The sequence below is a fragment of the Erythrolamprus reginae genome, chromosome 1, assembly GCF_031021105.1.
Source record: "Erythrolamprus reginae isolate rEryReg1 chromosome 1, rEryReg1.hap1, whole genome shotgun sequence".
Taxonomy (NCBI): Eukaryota; Metazoa; Chordata; class Lepidosauria; order Squamata; family Dipsadidae; genus Erythrolamprus; species Erythrolamprus reginae.
Genome location: NC_091950.1, coordinates 42,735,691 through 42,756,064, shown reverse-complemented (window position 1 = coordinate 42,756,064; position 20,374 = coordinate 42,735,691). Strand labels below are relative to the sequence as shown.

The window sequence follows — 20,374 nt, the reverse complement described above, 5'->3', positions numbered from 1 at the left end:
GTTCCATGACCGCTGTATTGGCTTGTCAGAGATATTAAAAAAAACAACTACCACCACATGATCTTTCCGTCTTTTGAATAGTTGAGTTCGAAGGAAACCTCAGATTAAATAGAAACATAGAAACATAGAAGTTTGATGGCAGAAAAAGACCTCATGGTCCATCTAGTCTGCCTTTATACTATTTTCTGTATTTTATCTTAGGATGGATATATGTTTATCCCAGGCATGTTTAATCAGTTACTGTGGATTTATCTACCATGTCTGCTGGAAGTTTGTTCCAAGGATCTACTACTCTTTCAGTAAAATAATATTTTCTCATGTTGCTTTTGATCTTTCCCCCAACTAACTTCAGATTGTGTCCCCTTGTTCTTGTGTTCATTTCCTATTAAAATCACTTCCCTCCTGGACCTTATTTAACCCTTTAACATATTTAAATGTTTCGATCATGTCCCCCCTTTTCCTTCTGTCCTCCAGACTATACAGATTGAGTTCATGAAGTCTTTCCTGATACGTTTTATGCTTAAGACCTTCCACCATTCTTGTAGCCCGTCTTTGGAACCGTTCAATTTTGTCAAATGATTTCAACTATTTTTCTATGGCACCCTGGCAGCATTGTTAACTTTCTCCATCCTGCTAGTCTTTTATCCCAGATGGAATGGATGCTTAAACTATTTTACCCAGATGTTAAATTCATGTAGTGGGTATTTTAAAACTCTTTGCAATTGAAAGAGCAGGTGTAACTGTCTGTGGTCTCAAATACTGATCCAGCCTTATTCTCTTTTTCAATTTTGATACTTCTTTTTAAAAATGTAGCATAAATAGTTTTAGTATATTGATCTGTTTTTCATCACTTTTTAAATTAAAAATGTGTCTTGCTTGATCATAGCAGGATGGTTATGCACCTTGGCACCTATCTAGTTTCAGGTAGAAACTTGAAGAATTAGATTCTTTTTTTCAGTGTGTGATTCTAGTAAAAAAAAATCATTTATTTGAATGAAAAGTACAGAATAGGGTTCTAGAATTTTGTCCCCTCACATTTGTGGTTTCCCTCTTTTCCTGAGATTTGAAGCCTTTTCATTAACCTCTAAGTGACAGAAAATGTTTCTTGTTAACATCTCACCTTCCCACACACTAAAACTCTTTTGGGTGTTACTTTGGTGTCTCAAACTTTCCAAATCACTCTTTATATAGTTAGGAAAGATGCAATTATATCTTCAGAAATGTCTACAGTTTTTAAACTAATGGTATGGGTATTAGATATTAACATGACCCTTTCCTGCTCTCTGTAAAGCTTCTATTTTAAAATAAATCACAATATGGTTCTTCATGCAGAGTTGAAACTTGTTGAGATAAAAGAGAGTGGAAATTATCTGAGCTGATTGCCATTACCAGATGTAAACCTAAGTACTATTTGTATCAAACTATATATTTTAGCACATAGTGACAACTGCTGAGCACAATATAGAAGAGCAAAGCATGTTTTCACTTAGTTTCTTATACCATGTTCTGTCGGGCTCTCTGGTAGACTCCTCCCAAAAATTCATAGGTACAAATTTCAGACACACACACGTTTGAAAATTCAAAACAATGTTCTTTATAATGAATATTCACTTAGCCTAAGCCCTCTTTTGGTATAGCAAAGAGCACTGGTCTCCAAACCAACTAGTAATTTGTACAAGTCCCTTATCTGTTCTGTGATACGTAGCTTGCAGCTGTGAGGCAATTCACAGTCCTTCTTTCACAAAGTGAAACACACTTTGCTCTGCTTTAGTTTCAAAGCGGGGAAAAATCAGCACACAAAAGGTGAAACGCAGCAAAGCAGGCACGAAACACAACGATCAGATAATCCTCCTCAATGGCCAAACCCACAGGCTGCTCTTTATAGCAGCCTCACTAATTACCACAGCCCCACCCAACCACAGGTGGCCTCATTTTCTTTGATAATAATCTCTCAGTTGTTGCCTATGCATCGCTCTCCGCATGCGTGGCTGTATCATTAACTCTTGTTCTGAATCCAAGGAGGAGAGAGATAATTGATCTCCTTCTGAGCTGTCTGCCCCACTTTCCTCCTCCCTGTCACTCATGTTTTCTTGGTCAGAGGAGCCTTCATCATCAGATTCCACCGGGGGGGGGGGCAAAACAGGCCTGCAGCATGTGGATGTCTCCCCCACATCCACAGTCCTTGGGGCAGGAGCTGGGCCAGAGCTAACCACAACATACCAGGATTTGTATATGTTTTTCAAATGTGCGTCCTAGATTATAGATTAACAGAGTTGGCAGGGACCTTGCCCAGGCAGGAGACCTTAAACAATTTCTGACAAATGGCAGTTCAGTCTCTTCTTGAAACTCTCCAGTGACAACCTCCGAAGGCAAGCTGTTCCATTGGTTGATTGTTCTCACTGTCAGAAAATTTCTCTTTATTTTCAGGTTGAATCTCTCCTTGTTCAGTTTCCATTCCTTATTGTTTGTTTTGCCATTGGGTGCCTTGGAAAATAGTGTGACCTCCTTCCCCTCTGTGGCAACCCCACAAATATTGGAATGCTGCTATCATGTCTCCCATGGCCCTTCATGCCTAGTTCCTGTAATCGTTCATCTTGTTTTAGTTTCGAGTCCCCCAATTATCCTGGTTGCTCTTCTCTACACCTTTTCTAGAGTCTCAACATCTTTTTCTTATAGTGCGGCGACCAAAACTGGATGCAGTACTCTAGGTATGGTTTACTAAGGCTTTATTGAGTGGTATTAATATCTCACTTGATTGTATCCCTCCGTTAATGCAATTTAGGACTGCATTGGATTTTTTGGCTGCTGCTGCACATATTTATTTATTTATTTATTTGATTGATTGATTAATTAATTGGATTTGTATGCCGCCCCTCTCTGCAGACTCGGGGCGGCTAACAACAGTAATAAAACAGCATATAATAATAATCCAATACTAAAAACAGTTAAAAACCCATTATTATAAAAACCAAACATACATACAGATATACCATGCATAAAATTGTAAAGGCCTAGGGGGAAAGAGTATCTCAATTCCCCCATGCCTGGCGGCAGAGGTGGGTTTTAAGCAGCTTACTAAAGGCAAGGAGGGTGGGGGCAATTCTAATCTCTGGGGGTAGTTGGTTCCAGAGGGCCGGGGCCACCACAGAGAAGGCCCTTCCCCTGGGTCCCGCCAAGCAACATTGTTTAGTTGACGGGACCTGGAGAAGACCCATTCTATATGGGACCTAACTGGTCGCTGGGATTTGTGCAGCAGAAGGCGGTCCCTGAGATAATCTGGTCCGGTGCCATGAAGGGCTTTATAGGTCATAACCAACACTTTGAATTGTGACCGGAAACTGATCGGCAGCCAATGCAGACTGCGGAGTGTTGGTGTAGCATGGGCATATTTGGGAATTACCTGGTTGTCCATCTTTAATAAGTGCATTTTATATATACTTTCTTTAGCACGGATTTTTTGGAAAACACGTTCATTTATTATTATTAATAATACACCCTTTTACCCATTTTAATATATTCACTTTAGGTTTTTTTTTAAAAAAAGTGAACTCTGGTCACAAAACCTCCTGTTTAATACAGGAATCCAAATTAAATTGTCTCTAAAAGGTGGATTCTCAACCTCTGTATGAACACTTCAAGTGAAAAAGAGGCTATAACCTTTCTAAAAAACCCCCTCTCTTACCACCGGGAAGTATTTTGTTCATGCATTTCTGTAAATTAAATCTTTTATTGCATGTCTTGCACTTGGGAATAATAAAAAAAGGTCCTGACCTTCTGTGTGTCATTTGTTTCAGGCATTTGGAAATTGCTTTTGTGCTTCCCACAATCTTCTTATCTTTTAAAGCTAACCATTTTCAGTTCTTTCAATCACTCCTCATAATTTTTAGTGTCATTATTGCCTGTCTTTTAAGATGCTAATTTATCTTAATCCTTTTTAAGTTTGGTGCGCAGGACTGGCTACAAACGTGAGATGGAATCTGACAAGCGTGAAATAAAGTAAAATGATATTAAATCATATTATTATTGGTGGATCCTAAAATCATATTTGCTTTTTACACAGCCATACCACATTATTGACTCTTATTCAGTTTGTTAACAACTATAATTACAAACTGTTTTTCACAAATACTACTACAACCAAATGACAAAGAGATAAGCTACACATATGTTAACAACTGGTTCATTGGAAATGTGAGTAAGAACATAAGAATGTAAGAAGAGCCATGCTGAATCAGGCCAAAGCCCACCGAGTCCAGCATTCTGTGTCACACAGTGGCCCACCAATTGTACATGGAGATCTTGAGCAAAAAGAGAAGGCAAAACCCTCCCTTTCCCCTGACCCCCAACAAAACTTTTGCCAGGCCCATCCTCGAATACAGCTCATCTGTTTGGAACCCATATTGCATCTCAGACATTAACACCCTTGAAAATGTCCAAAGATACTTCACCAGAAAAGCCCTTCACTCCTCCACTCGAAATAGAATACCCTATGAGACTAGACTTTCAATCCTGGGCATAGAAAGTTTAGAACTAAGACGCCTTAAACAAGATCTAAGTATTGCCTTCAAGATCATATGCTGCAACGTCCTGCCTGTCAGCGACTACTTCAGCTTCAACCACAACAACATAAGAGCACACAACAGATTTAAACTTAATATTAACTGCTCCAAACTTGACTGTAAAAAATATGACTTCAGTAACCGAGTTGTCGAAGCGTGGAACTTATTACCGGACTCCATAGTGTCATCCCTAAACCCCCAACACTTTACCCTTAGATTATCTATGGTTGACCTACCCAGATTCCTAAGAGGTCAGTAAGGGGTGAGTACAAATGCACTAGAGTGCCTTCTGTCCCCTGTCCTATTGCTTTCCTATATCTCCTATACCTTTCTTCTATTCCTATATCTCTTCTATTCTTTCATTGATATATTCTATTACTATACAGTGATCCCTCGAGTTTCGCGATCTCGAGTTTCGCGAAACGCCATATCGCGAGTTTTCAACCCGGAAGTAAACTCCACCATCTGCGCATGCGTGCCCTTCCACGCATGCGTAGATGGTGGAGTTTCCCCGCCGGGCAGAGGCTTCCCTGGGTCTTCCCCCTCTTGCCCTGGTAAGACAGCATCGGCGCGAGCAACGGCGTGGGCGGGCGGGCGGCACGCGCGCGGGAAACCCCACCTCCGCCTCCCAGCTGGGAAGCGGAGCCAGCAACAGCGTGGGCGGGCGGGCGGTGCGCGCGAGCCTGGGGACACCCTAACTCTGCTTCCCAGCGCGCGCGCGTTGCTGGGGAAAGCGCGCGCGCTTGGGGACTCCCTAGGTCCGCTCCCCAGCTGGGGAGGGAGTCCCCACCGCGCGCGCGTTGCTGGGGAAAGCGCGCGCGCTTGGGGACTCCCTAGGTCCGCTCCCCAGCTGGGGAGGGAGTCCCCACCCCGCGCGCGTTGCTGGGGAATGCGCGCGCGCTTGGGGACTCCCTAGGTCCGCTCCCCAGCTGGGGAGGGAGTCCCCACCCCGCGCGCGTTGCTGGGGAATGCGCGCGCGCTTGGGGACTCCCTAGGTCCGCTCCCCAGCTGGGGAGGGAGTCCCCACCCCGCGCGCGTTGCTGGGGAAAGCGCGCGCGCTTGGGGACTCCCTAGGTCCGCTCCCCAGCTGGGGAGGGAGTCCCCACCCCGCGCGCGTTGCTGGGGAATGCGCGCGCGCTTGGGGACTCCCTAGGTCCGCTCCCCAGCTGGGGAGGGAGTCCCCACCCCGCGCGCGTTGCTGGGGAATGCGCGCGCGCTTGGGGACTCCCTAGGTCCGCTCCCCAGCTGGGGAGGGAGTCCCCACCGCGCGCGCGTTGCTGGGGAATGCGCGCGCGCTTGGGGACTCCCTAGGTCCGCTCCCCAGCTGGGGAGGGAGTCCCCACCCCGTGCGCGTTGCTGCGGAATGCGCGCGCGCTTGGGGACTCCCTAGGTCCGCTCCCCAGCTGGGGAGGGAGTCCCCACCCCGCGCGCGTTGCTGGGGAAAGCGCGCGCGCTTGGGGACTCCCTAGGTCCGCTCCCCAGCTGGGGAGCGGACCTAGGGAGTCCCCAAGCGCGCGCGCTTTCCCCAGCAACGCGCCACCCCAGGCGCGAGCAACGGGGTGGGCGGGCGAAGGGCGGCCGGCAGTGGAAGCAAAAACACCATCTGCGCACGCGCAGATGGTGTTTTTACTTCCGCACCGCTACTTCGCGAAAAATCGATCTTCGCGAGGGGTCCTGGAACGGAACCCTCGCGATGATCGAGGGATCACTGTATATTCTTTTCTATTATTTCTTAGATATATTTTACTATGAGTATCTCCTCTATAACCTTCATCATGTATTTTACTATGTGTGTGTGTGTGTGTGTGTATGTGTGTGTGTGTGTGTGTGTGTGTGTGTGTGTATATATATATATATATATATATATATATATATATATATATATATATATATATATGTTAAATGTTTTTAGCTGGAATTTTTTAAAATTAAGGGAGACTAGGATGGTCCCATTTCGGCCTTGTTCTGGCCTCATCAGCTAGTCACACCCTTTCCTTTACTGGGATTCGATCTGGTGAACTCTGCCTTGTTACAGCTATCAGATCAGAACCCTTCCAGCTCTGTACCAGGGAGGGGGTATATGTTTTTTTATGTCGGATCACCCTGGTATATTTTAAGGAACGTCACAGCTCCTTTTTTGCCTCTAGGCCCAACCCAGGACCACTACAAGGCAGTTAATATATTTTATAGCCGACATCTATATTCTGTATGTGTTAAATGTTTTTAGCTGGAATTTTTTAAAATTAAGGGAGACTAGGATGGTCCCATTTCGGCCTTGTTCTGGCCTCATCAGCTAGCCACACCCTTTCCTTTACTGGGATTCGATTTGGTGAACTATATATATATATATATATATATATATATATATATATATATACTGGTGATTCGATCTGGTGAACTATATATATATGTGTGTGTGTGTGTGTGTGTGTATAAGTGTGTATATATATAAGGCCGAAATAGATCTATCCTAGTCTCCCTTAATTTTCAAATTCAGCTTAAACATGTGACATATATATATATATATATATATATATATATATATATATATATATGGTCCAAGCTTCATGCTGTTGTAAATATATATATATATATATATATACCCCCACTAAATCCCTCATTGTGTATTGGACAAAATAAATAAATAAAAAATAAATGGTACTCAAGGGAATCCTGCCTGCCTCATCCAACATAGAGGCAGCACATGGACATCCGTTTCAATAACCACATGCCTTCCTTGCTTTCATGTGGCTCCAAACACACAGCAAATCTTCCCAGGCAATTGTGATGAATAGAGCAGGTGAGGCGTGACAATCATCTGGGCTTCATGAGTGTGAAACAAAACCAGACAGTGAGAAAGATAGGACAGGCTAGTGCCACGGTGGGTGGGTGGGCCCAGTCGGTAGTCGGAATTACCAGTTCACCTGAACCAATCTGAACCAGCAGCAGCGCACCTCTTAAACCATCTATTCCCATCCTATGGTTGTACATTTGATCTTTGTTTTTTGAATGAAGGACTACACAATTGTCTTCATTGAATGTCTATCATTTTGTCTATTTTATTACCTTTGAATTCCATTTTTGCCTTCTATAGGCATTAACTTTGTTATGTATTATTTTGTTACCTGCAGATTTGATGTTTTGCATTGCCTCTTTATCCTACTTATGAATGTTTGAGAGTACCCAGACCAGGACTGCTCTGTTTGATACTCAAATGCAGGTATTAAATATATACATAAGAATACAGGCAACATGTTTGATGTCACATTCTACCGGTACTGGCCGGTACAAGGAAAGTTGATTCTTTCTACCAGTACAAGGAAAGTTGATGCTTAATCCCATTGTTAATCTTGTGAAAAAGCAGAATGTCACATATAGCAATAGCAATAACATTTAGATTTATATACTGCTTCACAGTGCTTTACAGCCCTCTCTACGCAGTTTACAGAGAGTAAGCCTATTGTCCCCAACAATCTGGGTCCTCATTTTACCAACCTTGCAAGGATGGAAAGCTGAGTCAATCCTGAGCCTACTGAGATTCGATCTGCCAAATTGCTGGCAGCCGGTGATCAGCAGAAGTAGCTTACAGTACTGCACTCTAACCACCGCAACACCGAAGCTCTTATGTTGGGTCTAGACTTGCAATAATGTAGATGCTGACTCATTCTGGTGAATGTAAGAACTGGACTAAAACTATTAATCAAAACTGCTAAGATTTTCCCTACACATGACCATTTCATGCTCTGAAAAGGTCATATGTAGAAGGGCCCTACTGATCTTGGGTATATATCTACGCTCAACTGAGTGTTAAAGCTGCAGAATAGATACATGTCTACAATATCAATTATGACTTTGAATTGATGTAACTACACCAACAGTCAACATTCCATGATATTGTCCCCAGAGTTAATAATTTTACAGATTACAGTACAGTGGAACCCCGACATAAGAGCTGCTCGACTTAAGAGCTACTCGAGATAAGAGCTGGGAGAGGAGAGACATTTTTTTATTTTATTTTATTTATTACTTGGATTTGTATGCCGCCCCTCTCCGCGATACGAGCCGAGAAGAGCCGGGCTGGCTTACTTTCCTTCCTTCCCGCGCTGATGCAGAGCCACTCGAACAAAGCGTCGCACCCCTCTGATGCTTTCGGCGGCTTCCAAAGCGACGCTGGGCTCTTTTGCCGCCAAAAGCGTCAGGGGGGCGTGACGCTTTGTTCGAGTGGCTCTGCATCAGCGCGGGAAGGAAGGAAAGTAAGCCAGCCCGGCTCTTCTCGGCTCGTATCCCGGCACTTGGTGAGTGGAGAGGCAGTCGCCTCCCCTGCCGCTCCACTCTGGGGGTCCTTGGCTTCTGCTGGGGGTGGGGGGATCCGAACGCTGTTTTGAATTTCACATTCCGAGTGGCCCAAACGCCAAAGGCGAACTTCTGCACCTCAGGAGTTAGCTCGCAAACGGCGCGGCTGTTTTAAAACATCGCTGCCGGCCTGGGGGGGAGAGGGAAAGGGGGGAGAGGGGGGAGAGAAAGAGAGAGGGAGAGAGAGAAAGAGAGAGGGAAAGGGGGGGAGAGGGGGGAGATAAAGAGAGAGGGATAGAAAGAGAGAGAGAGTGAGAGATGCTCAGTGAGCCTTTCTTTGAAGTTGCCTTTCTTTCTTTCTTTCTTTCTTTCTTTCTCTCTCTCTTTCTTTTTCTCTCTTGCTCTCTTGCTCTTTCATTCTTTTTTCTTTCTCTTTCTTTCTTTCTCTTTCTTTCTTTCTTTCTCTTTCTTTCTTTCTCTTGCTTTCTTTCTTTCTCTTGCTTTCTCTCCTTCCTTCCCTCCTTCCATTTCTTTCATTCTCCCTCTCTATTTTTATTTCTCTTTCATTTTCTTTCTTTCTCTCTTGCTTTCTTTCTTTCTTGCTCTTTTTCTTTCTCTCTTTTACCTTCCCTTCCTCTATTTCTTGCTTTCCTTTTCCTTCCTCCCTTCTTTCCTCCCTCTACAGGATTGGGTGGCAGTGAAGTTACTCTCCCCTTTCATAAGTTTCCTTGCTTCCTTCCTCTGTTCCTGTCCCTTCACCCTTTCTTTCTTCCTTTCTTTCTTTCCTTCCTTCCTTTCCTCCCTCCATTTCTTGCTTTCCTTTTCCTTCCTCCCTTCTTTCCTCCCTCTACAGGATTGGGTGGCAGTGAAGTTGAATAAATAACTACAGTTTAATGAATAAAAATAAAAGTTTGCCATGTTGATTGTTTTGGGTAAAAAGAGGAAGGGAAGGAAAGCTCTCAGCTTATCATCTTATTAATAAGTAAAGTTACATTTATTCTTGCAATGTCTTTTTGCATAATTTAGACTAACTTTGTGAGTTTTTTGAGGGCTGGAACCAATTAAAATTATTTACATTAATTCCTATGGGGAAAAGTCGTTCGAGATAAGAGCTGCTCGACTTAAGAGCGCAGGTCCGGAACGAATTAAACTCGTATCTCGAGGTACCACTGTATTTCTATGAGATATGTAGTTCCCACCAGGGACATAATTCATCTAAACTACAGTATATTACGAATTTAAAAATCAAGCTGCAAACTGGAAAATGTAATTGTGTCATTCTTTCTGGACTATGGAATCAAAAGATGGTAATTCTTGTGAACTTGGAGTGAAATGAACCAAGAAGAAACTGCCAATTTATAATTTTTAACCTGCATAAAAGAAGCACAGCTAGTAATGCTTCCATATGGTTGGCCAAGTTCCATTTATCATCATTATCCCTTGGTGGCATTATAAATTTGGCTTTTACAGGTACATGTTACCTTTTCCTTCATGATAATAGCAATTCTTTGATGCACCTGCTAATTTTACAGGGACATTTATAAAGAACATTTGGCTTAAAGAAACCACAACTCTTTTTTTGGCTGGTTTTAGAAGGTTGTGTTACGTTCTTCATCCTTTTTTGAGCGAGCGAAAGGCTCAGTGGTAACAGGGAAATATTGATACAATCTTGGTTTGTATTTAATTTTCTACTTTAACTCTCCCCCTCCCCCCCCAATGGACCTGTGATGCTGGACTTTATTGGTTAAAGTTGTTAAAATAACTTGCTAAAATAACAAGAGCTGGGGTGGCGAGAGTAGTTAGAGTGTGGCACTGCAGGCCACTTCAGCTAATTGCTAGCTATAGTTCAGCAGTTCGAATCTCACCACCGACTCAACCTTCCATCCTTCCAAGATGGGTAAAATGAGGACCCGGATTGTTGGGGGCAATATGCTGATTCTGTAAATCGCCTAGGGCTGAAAAAGCAATATGAAGCGGTATAGAAGTCTAAATGCTATTGCTATTGCTATAATGCTAAAAGATTTTTACATTGTTTTATCCCATGGGTGTCAAACTCTGGCCCATTGGGTGCTTAGATCTAGCATGCAGGGTTGCCCTGAAAACAGCGAAAAACTGGCCCGTGGTGCCTCTGCCAGTGAAAGCAGAGGTTGAGAGGGCTGTGGGTGGCCCTCCTGAGCTTCTTTCTGCTGGCAGAAGTTGCAGGGGGCTATTGCATCTGAAAAGGGAGTATGCGAGGGCTGCGGGCAGCCCCCCAAAGCTCCATTTTCACTGGAAGACGGTTGTAGGAGGTCATCACAGCCAAAAATGGAATCCAGTAGTTGGTAGAGTGCTGGGCCACCACACAAGTGATGTCAAGCTGGCCACCCCCACCCCAAAGTTCATTGGCCCTCAATGAAATCAAGTTTGACACCCCTGCTGTATCTGGACTGAGGGATTACCCAGTTTGCTTAGATTACTCTTTTAAATTTAATGATAGTAATGAGATTAGAATATAATATATAATATATAATATATAATATATAATACTGTATATAATATATAATACTGTATATAATATATAATACTGTATATAATATATAATACTGTATATAATATATAATATATAATATAGAATATATAATATAGAATATAGAATATAGAATATAGAATATAGAATATAGAATATAGAATATAGAATATAGAATATAGAATATAGAATATAGAATATAGAATATAGAATATAGAATATAGAATATAGAATATAGAATATAGAACAGAACAGAATAGAATAGAATCCCTTATTGGCTAACTGTGATTGGACACACAAAGAATTTGTCTTTAATGCATATGCTCTTAGTGTACATAAAAAAAAGATACATTTGTCAAGAATCATGAAGTACAACACTTAATGATTGTCATAGAGGTCAAAGTGGGAGGAGATGGGTGATAGGAATGATGAGAAGACTAATAATAATAGTAATGTAGCCTTAATGAATAGTTTGACAGTGGTGAGGGAATTATTTGTTTAGCAGAGTGATGGCATTTGGGGAAAAAAACTCTTCTTGTGTCTAGTTGTCTATAATGTTGTTTTGAGGGTAGGAGTTGAAACAATTTATGTCCAGTAAATACAAGGGGTTTTGGTTATATTGATCTTTGTAAATAATGTGAGCAGCTGAAGAATTATTTATCCTTTTAAGCAAGTCTAATTTCTAACCACAATTGCTAATAATGATCTTTGTATTCCATTCTTCCTTATTTATTAATTCGTCTTCTATGCCACCCAATCCCAAAGGACTCAGGAAACTTCAAGAAGGTAAGGAACCATCAAGAAGCTCAGGAAAGTGTTATTTCTTTCTTCCTAAACTCTCTCCCAACAAATTTGGGAAGTAGATTAGGCTAAGACAACCTGATCGAAATTCTATATTATGAGAGGCTATGGTTTGATTAACCATGGTTTATTAATTAAGAACTAATTGATTTGATTTGTAGCATACATTTAGGCATAAAACCTTTGTCTACAAGAATGACTGAATTCTGACAATTCACTCAATTTAATTTAAGTTCTATCTGTAAACTATAGTCCAATAATTTAAGAAAATATCCAATTTTCTACCCCAGTTTTATTCCTTTATCTTACAGAACAACTGCCATCTATTAAAAATGTAATCCAGAGAAAAATCAAGGTTAATGAGATTACACTTCAAATCAGATTTTGTTCAAATCGCATCAGGACGTTAGTTCCCAGCTGCCTTTGAAAACTATAGTTCCCACTTGCTCCACCTGGTATTTTTATTCTATTTCTTTACTATTTGTGGAAAATGATTCATACCCTGGAAATCAGATCTTTTGTCCAAACTAAGTTTTCAGGGGAAATCAGAACTACCTTGTCCAGTCTTTGCATTATGTAGATTCCTGATGTTTTATACTGGATTGGAATCAAGAGCATTCCAGTTAGGTTATAAGCAGTGATGGCCTGCCAAAATGTTTGCTGCCACACTATGGGTGTGGTTTATTTTGTGGGAGTGGCTCACTAGCCATGTGACCAGGTGGGAGTGGTTTGGCAATCATGTGACGGGGTGGCTTAAAGGTGTTGTGACTGAGTGGGAGTGGCTTCCTGATCAAAATAAGTTTTCAAGTAGGTGTTTGGACTCTTTTTCAGTTGATTAAGTCACATTATTTGAATAGCCACAAAAAGGACAAATGATAGACAGCATTATCTGTTGAGGATCACAGTAACATTTTAAGGTTTTGTACTGAACCCACAAGATAACAGATTAGGCAAGTAGTTCAATTTTCTTGAATTGCTATAAAAGTTCAGTTCTAGATAATGATTAAAATGATTAAAGCATTTATGGGTAAAAATATAATATTTAATTATTTCCTATTTTAAAAGTAATTAAGGATCATACTAAAGTACTAGGGAAAGAAAGACAATAAAAATTACTAAGTATTCAATAAATAGTGTATAAACTTACTACCCCCACTGTACCATGGTGGGAGCAGCCCATGACTAGTTGTAAATGTTATTAGCATGCAATGTGAACTCTGGAATAGAATTCAACTCCCTGATAGCGAGGGGTGAATTTCCTGCCTTATAGGGGGAAAATACTTTGAAAACTTCCTCTGTTTCAAGGGTTGTTTAAAACTTAAAGGGGGAAACTGAGCAGCAGACAATCACAGTTGTAGGTTACCCTACTACTTCAGCTTCAACGGCAATAACACAAGAGCACGCAACAGATTCAAACTTAATACGAACCGCTCCAAACTTGACTGTAAAAAATATGATTTCAACAATCGAGTTATCGAAGCGTGGAACTCATTACCGGACTCAATTGTGTCAACCCCTAACCCCCAACATTTCTCCCTTAGACTCTCCACGATTGACCTCTCCAGGTTCCTAAGAGGCCAGTAAGGGGCGTACATAAGTGCACTGGTGTGCCTTTCGTCCCCTGTCCAATTGTCTTTCCTTTCTCTCACTTTTCATATATATTCTCTTCCTTTCATATATCCTCTCCTCTAAGTTCACTTCTACCCTCATATATATTACCACATGTCTATTTTTCTTCCTATGTATTTGTGTATTGGACAAATGAATAAATAAAATAAAAATAAATATGAAGAAATAATAGGGAATTTTCTATTTCACTCCGCACACCAAGCTCTAGTTTTGCATGCATCCATATTAATTAGATATACACAAAGATCATGCAAAATGACACCATGCTTTTAATCTTCATTTTGGATGAAACAAATAGCCATGTTTCCTTTAGAAAGCGACGGCAACATTATGGCTGAGTACATTTGTTTTTATGGCCTATGTGTCTTTATGTGTGCTTTATAATATACCATGATCCCTGATACTAAGTGAATGAGAAATATAAATAAGCAAATAAATAAAATGATTTCATGATGCCTGAAGCCAGATGATCTTAGGGAGAAGGCATTGGTGTAGGCCTGGCATACTGGCTCTGAACCAGGCAGGACACAAACGAACTTTTAAACCATACAGAACACTAATTAGTGTGGTGAGGAGAGAGATTATGTGAGTGAATGAGAGACACACAGACGGGGGGAAAAAAACCTTTCCATCACCATGACAACCATCCTCTTGAGCTAGGCTGGACTTCTTACCTTGGACAACCCTAGGCTGGAATCATCTCTTCAAAGAGTAAAAGAGGAAAAAAATAATATTCATATAAAAGTTTAGAGCCAGCCAACACCATTAGTAGAGAGGTGTGATTAAAATGATCTCTGTTTCCAAATGTTCTATCTGCCACAAAATAAGTAGTTCGTAGAATACAATTCTTCATTGGCCAAGTGTGACTGGACACATAAGGAATTTGTCTTTGGTGCATATGCTCTCAGTGTACATAAAAGAAAATATACATTTGTCAAGAATCTTAAAGTACAACACTTCATGATTAGGGTCAAATAAGCAATGAGGAAACAATCAATATTAATAAAAAATTTAAGGATACAAGCAACAAGTTACAGCCATACTGTCATAAGTGGGAAGAAATGGGTGATAGAAATGGAGAAAAAACTAGTAATAATAATAATAATAATAATAATAATAATAATAATAACAACAACAACAACAACAACAACAACAACAACAACAACAATTTATTAGATTTGTATGTCGCCCCTCTCCGAAGACTCGGGGCGGCATACAAGTAGTAATAGTAGTGCAGACTTAGTAAATAGTTCGACAGTGTTGAGGGAATTATTTGTTTAGCAGAGTGATGGCATTTGGGAAAGGGATGGTAAAGTCCTGGTCTGTTCATTCGTTACATGTAGAGCTTAGAAACATAGAAACATAGAAGACTGACGGCAGAAAAAGACCTCATGGTCCATCTAGTCTGCCCTTGTACTATTTCCTGTATTTTATCTTACAATGGATATATGTTTATCCCAGGCATGTTTAAATTCAGTTACTGTGGATTTACCAACCACGTCTGCTGGAAGTTTGTTCCAAGGGTCTACTACTCTTTCAGTAAAATAATATTTTCTCATTTTGCTTTTGATCTTTCCCCCAACTAACTTCAGATTGTGTCCTCTTGTTCTTGTGTTCACTTTCCTATTAAAAACACTTCCCTCCTGGACCTTATTTAACCCTTTAACATATTTAAATGTTTCGATCATGTCCCCCCTTTCCCTTCTGTCCTCCAGACTACACAGATTGAGTTCATTAAGTCTTTCCTGATATGTTTTATGCTTAAGACCTTCCACCATTCTTGTAGCCCGTCTTTGGACCTTTGTAACTTCTTTGTAGAGGGGAGCTTTCACAATTATTACACCCCTTAGAAATCCTACTTCTCTGGCTACTATCACTGTGTAAGGCGTACTTAGCTTTGGTAGGGTCTGTGAATGTAAATGTATATGCATATTCATGGGGAGGGAGCAGGTTAGCATTCAAACGCTTCTGGGACATAGAAGAAAGAGGGATGGATTCTTCTTACCTGCATAGTGGTCAAACACGGTTGGTACGTATTCTTCTGGAAACGCATCATTGGCGTAACTCATCAGCAGGCAGGTCTTCCCAACTGCTCCGTCACCAATCACCACACACTTGAGCATCTTCTTCAGGCTGCTATCCGAGTAGTTGGGCTCTTCTTCTTTTTTGCCACTCATGGTTATTCCTGCTGTTCTTGTTTTTCCTTCCAGCTTTTGCAAGCACACCCGAAAGAGCACAGATCCCAAAGAAGAATTTCAGTCGTTGATAGCAGGCTTCTTCTTGAATGAGTTGTTGTTGTTGTTATTGTTGTTGCTGCATGGCAGACAATCATGAAATCATAACTTTAGTTTGTACACTTGATCTTTCCAAGCCGCAAATGAACCATGTGAGGAAATAAATAGACAACCGACACGCGTGTCGTTAGTAGTTCAAGTCAGGAAATCTTCATCTTGCATAGAGAGACTGTGGTATTTCGCACGGCTTAAAAATAGCAGCAATCGGAGGAGCTCAATGTCTGTTCCTCTGGTCTGGTTTGGCCTGAAAAATCAGGGAATCGTGCTAAATCCATTCCATTTTCCCATCGCATTTCCAAAGAGAAAGTGGAAACTGGAACAAATTCATGGAGGGAATTCTCTCTCTCTTCTCTCCGTATGTCTCTTGTTCTTTTTATTTCGTGCAGTCCCTATATTTTCTCCAGTTTGCTCGATGTCAGGAAATCATGGGTTTCCTGCTGAATTCCATATTAGGATCAGTGGGGCTCGTGAAGGGCTGCAAACAATAGAAGCTCTGTGTGTGTTTATACTTTACAGGAACTCTGCCAGGATGTGGAAGAAAAAAAACACACTAGAGGTCTCACTGCAGACTGCAGTTCACAAGCTTCCTGCTCCAAAAGATCCATCTGGACATCATCGTCACCCTTCTTTCAATATCGCCCACACATAAAATCATCTTTGGTGAGATTGATATTATGTTGAGCTACCCCTAGATTGACCTCTGGAGAGTGATTGGCAGCACCTGGGAGAAAATAAGAACAGTTGCCATCATTTCTGTTTTAAAAACTCCTCTAGTGAACTCTTAGTATTTCCACTACTCACACAGATTTTCTCAAACTTCACTGTGAATTTATCTGCTTCTCAGTTGGCCACAAAAACTTATCTCTGCTTTTTCTTCTCTTCCTACCAAGAATGCTGAATGGCTGTATTTATATTTTTTGTTCAATTACAGACACGATTATGAAGAAAATGCTCAGCAGTCCCCTCACTGTGTAGGCAAATAGGTTACACTTTATCAGCTATTGTGTACTATTATTATTATTATTATTATTATTATTATTATTATTATTATTATTATTATTATGTCAGTACAACACAGCAAACGAGATCACTATGCTGGATTTCATATTTCATCACTAGTCGGGCGCTTCCCAAGCACCTAGGACTGTGTGATGTAGCGGCAACTTATGTTTGCCGATCCCAGTAAAGCCGCCTTTTGCAATTGACAGATGGAGAGTTTGTCAATTCCGATGGTTTTCAAATGTCCGCTGAGATCCTTTGGCACTGCGCCCACTGTGCCAAGTACCACTGGGATCACTTTCACTGGCTTATGCCTTGTTGTTGTTGTTGTTGTTGTTGTTATTATTATTATTATTATTATTATTATTATTATTATTATTATTATTTGGATTTGTATGCCTCCCCTCTCTGAGGCCCTCAGGGCAGCTCACAACATATCAGAACAACATAACAATACATCTAAAAATCCAATTAATATGTTTATGTTCTACAATTCTGCTGTTAAGAACCAAATCTCAAGTAGTATAATATGAATGTAGTATAGTTATATATATATATATATATATATATATATATATATATATATATATATATATATATATATATATTTGTTTTCGTAAATTTTCACGGGTATATGTATGTAGATTGTTCTGAGTTCGGGTTTTGCCCTGTGTAATATTTTGCATGTTTAAGCGACGTTTCGGTGAAATCACATTCACCATCATCAGGCTGAAGTTTACAAGCTTCATGCTGTTGTTCCAAGCACGAAGCTTGGAAACTTCAGCAACATATAGCCCCTCCCTGGTACAAAGCTGAAGGGATCAGATCCTGTGGTCCAGAGGCTAGGATAGATCTATTTCGGCCTTATTTTGGCCTCATCAGCTAGCCATAAACCACAGCTCCTTTTTTGCCTCTCGGCAAAAGGTTACAAAGCAAAGGCTGCAAGTTCAAGAGGGTATGGCTAGCTGATGAGGCCAAAATAAGGCTGAAATAGATCTATCCTAGTCTTCCTTAATTTTCAAATTCAGCCAAAACATGTGACACATACAGAAGATAGTTTGTCGGCTATTAATAAATTAACTGCCTTGGAAATGGCCCTGGGTTGGGCCGAGAGGCAAAAACGGAGCTGTGATGTTCCTTCAATATACCAGGGTGATTCGACACAAAAATATGTAACCATTCCCTGGTATAGAGCTGAAGGGATTGGATACAGTAGCCTAGAGGTTAATTCTCTGCCTTACAAGCAAAGGTTGCAGGTTCAAGTCCCAGTGAGGGTATGGCTAGCTGATGAGGCCAAAGTAAGGCCGAAATAGATCTATCCTAGTCTTCCTTAATTTTTAAATTCAGCCAAAACATGTGATACACACACACACATATATATGTATATGTGTGTGTGTGTATCACATGTACCACTACATATATATATTCGAAATGTCAACAGGAATCTCTGAAACTTACACGGGAAGAAACCCGAATATACCAAGACCTTCATACCTGTATCTATGAAAATCTATGAAAACAAATATGTGTTTTTGTAGATTTTCACGGATATAGGTATGAAGGTCTTGGCATATTCAGGTTTCTTCCCATGTAAGTTTCAGAGATTCAAAGATTTCTGGTGACGTTTCCACGAGGTCCCACTCGTCATCTTCAGGCTGGTGCTTTTCGCCTTGTGCTAGGGTGAACACAGCGTGACCTGAGCTGCCTTCCCTCTATAAATGTGGGTGGGTGGGTATGGAGAGCTGGTTCAGCAGCTGCAAGCTGTGTTGAAACTTCCTGGTGAGTTAGTGGGGTAACACCTGGGGTCATTGATGTAATTGATGTATGCTGATTAGTTGATGTTTGTGGATTGGGGGTGACATTTGGAGCTTGCAGTCTACTTAGCTGTTTAGTAATGTGTGTCTGGGTTGTAACATCCTGGGTTTTGGTTTGGTTGCAAGTTTGTGGTCTGGTCAAGTGTTTATGGTGTTTGTCAGTTTGCTTTGTGTGCATGTCAGAGGGGGGTGCAGCAATTGGGAGCGCTGCTGTGGTTTGGCTTCTGAGTGGTGGTTGTATTTGGTCTGTAGGGTGCGTGTGGGTTTGGGTCTGGTGGGGGTGATTGGTAGGGGGTGTCCTGTGTTGTTATGGGTCTGGTTTCAGTCATGTAAACTGACTGAAATCAGACCCATAACAACACAGGATCCAGTCATGCAAACTGAAACCAGACCCATAACACTCCACACCTACCCACCAGTATTTATAGAGGGAAGGCAGCTCAGGTCATGATGTATTTGCTCTAGCACAAGGCCAAAAACACCAGCCTGAAGATGACGAGTGGGACCTCGTCGAAACATCGCCAGGAATCTCTGAAACTTACATGTGTGTGTTTGTTTGTTTGTTTGGATTTCTATGCCGCCCTGCTCTGCAGACTCGGGGTGGCTTACAGCAATAAAATACAATACAACATGGCAAGTGAAACCCAACCTAAAAACTAATAATTAAAACCCCAATGATACAAAGAACATTCATTCAACAACAGTCACACCATCACATCTACGACTGGAGCAAGATGTTAAGCTCAATGGCCCCAAGCCTGCCGACAGAGGTAAGTTTTTAAAACCTTGCAAAAGGCCAGGAGGGTGAGGGGCAGTACGGATTTCTAGAGGGAGTTGGTTCCAGAGGGCCGGGGCCACTACAGAGAAGGCTCTTCCCCTAGGCCCCAACAGCCGGCATTGCTTAGCTGATGGGACCTGGAGAAAGCCAACTCTGTGGGACCTAACTGGCCACTGGGATACGTGAGGCAGAAGATGGTCCCGTAGGTATGACATTTTAATTGTTTGTTCTTATCCATTTCAGGTTAAACTTCCTTTGGAATTATCTACCTGTTGCCCTATTTTAGCAACACTCTGCTTAGAAAGTAAGAGTTGAGATGTCTTACTTATGTGGAGAAAGATACAAAACTGAGGGAATAAATTAAACTGTGTCTAAACTTTAACCTCTACCCAGAGAACATCTCCAATCTGGAGCTGTCAGTGTGTTGCGCATACAACTCTCAAAATTGTATGGCAGACTAGCTCTCCATTCCCCTAGACAGAAATTTGTAAAGCTTTTTGAAGTTATTCCAATAAAGATAAATCTTCAGCATATGATCACAATTGAGACCAAACATTTCTGTTGCTAAAGAAAGTGAGTTGCACCATGGTTGTTAAGTGAATCTGGCTTCCCCAATTGACCTTGTCGCAAGCCAGGTGTGAAGATCACACAAATGGCAGTCACATGACCCAAGGTCTCTGCAAAAATCACATGCTAGTTGT

At 41.3% G+C, this 20,374-nt stretch overlaps 1 protein-coding gene across 1 annotated transcript in view; it reads right to left on the bottom strand.

The window, feature by feature from the left end:
• Window positions 1-16,499, bottom strand: part of RHOJ (ras homolog family member J) — a 76,349-nt gene extending 59,850 nt beyond the window's left edge. The window contains exon 1 of the mRNA XM_070750765.1: window positions 15,794-16,499. Within this exon, the coding sequence (XP_070606866.1) occupies window positions 15,794-15,965 (172 nt within the window). The 5' untranslated portion in view covers window positions 15,966-16,499. The remainder of the gene's footprint in view (window positions 1-15,793) is intronic.
• Window positions 16,500-20,374: the final 3,875 nt, after the last annotated feature.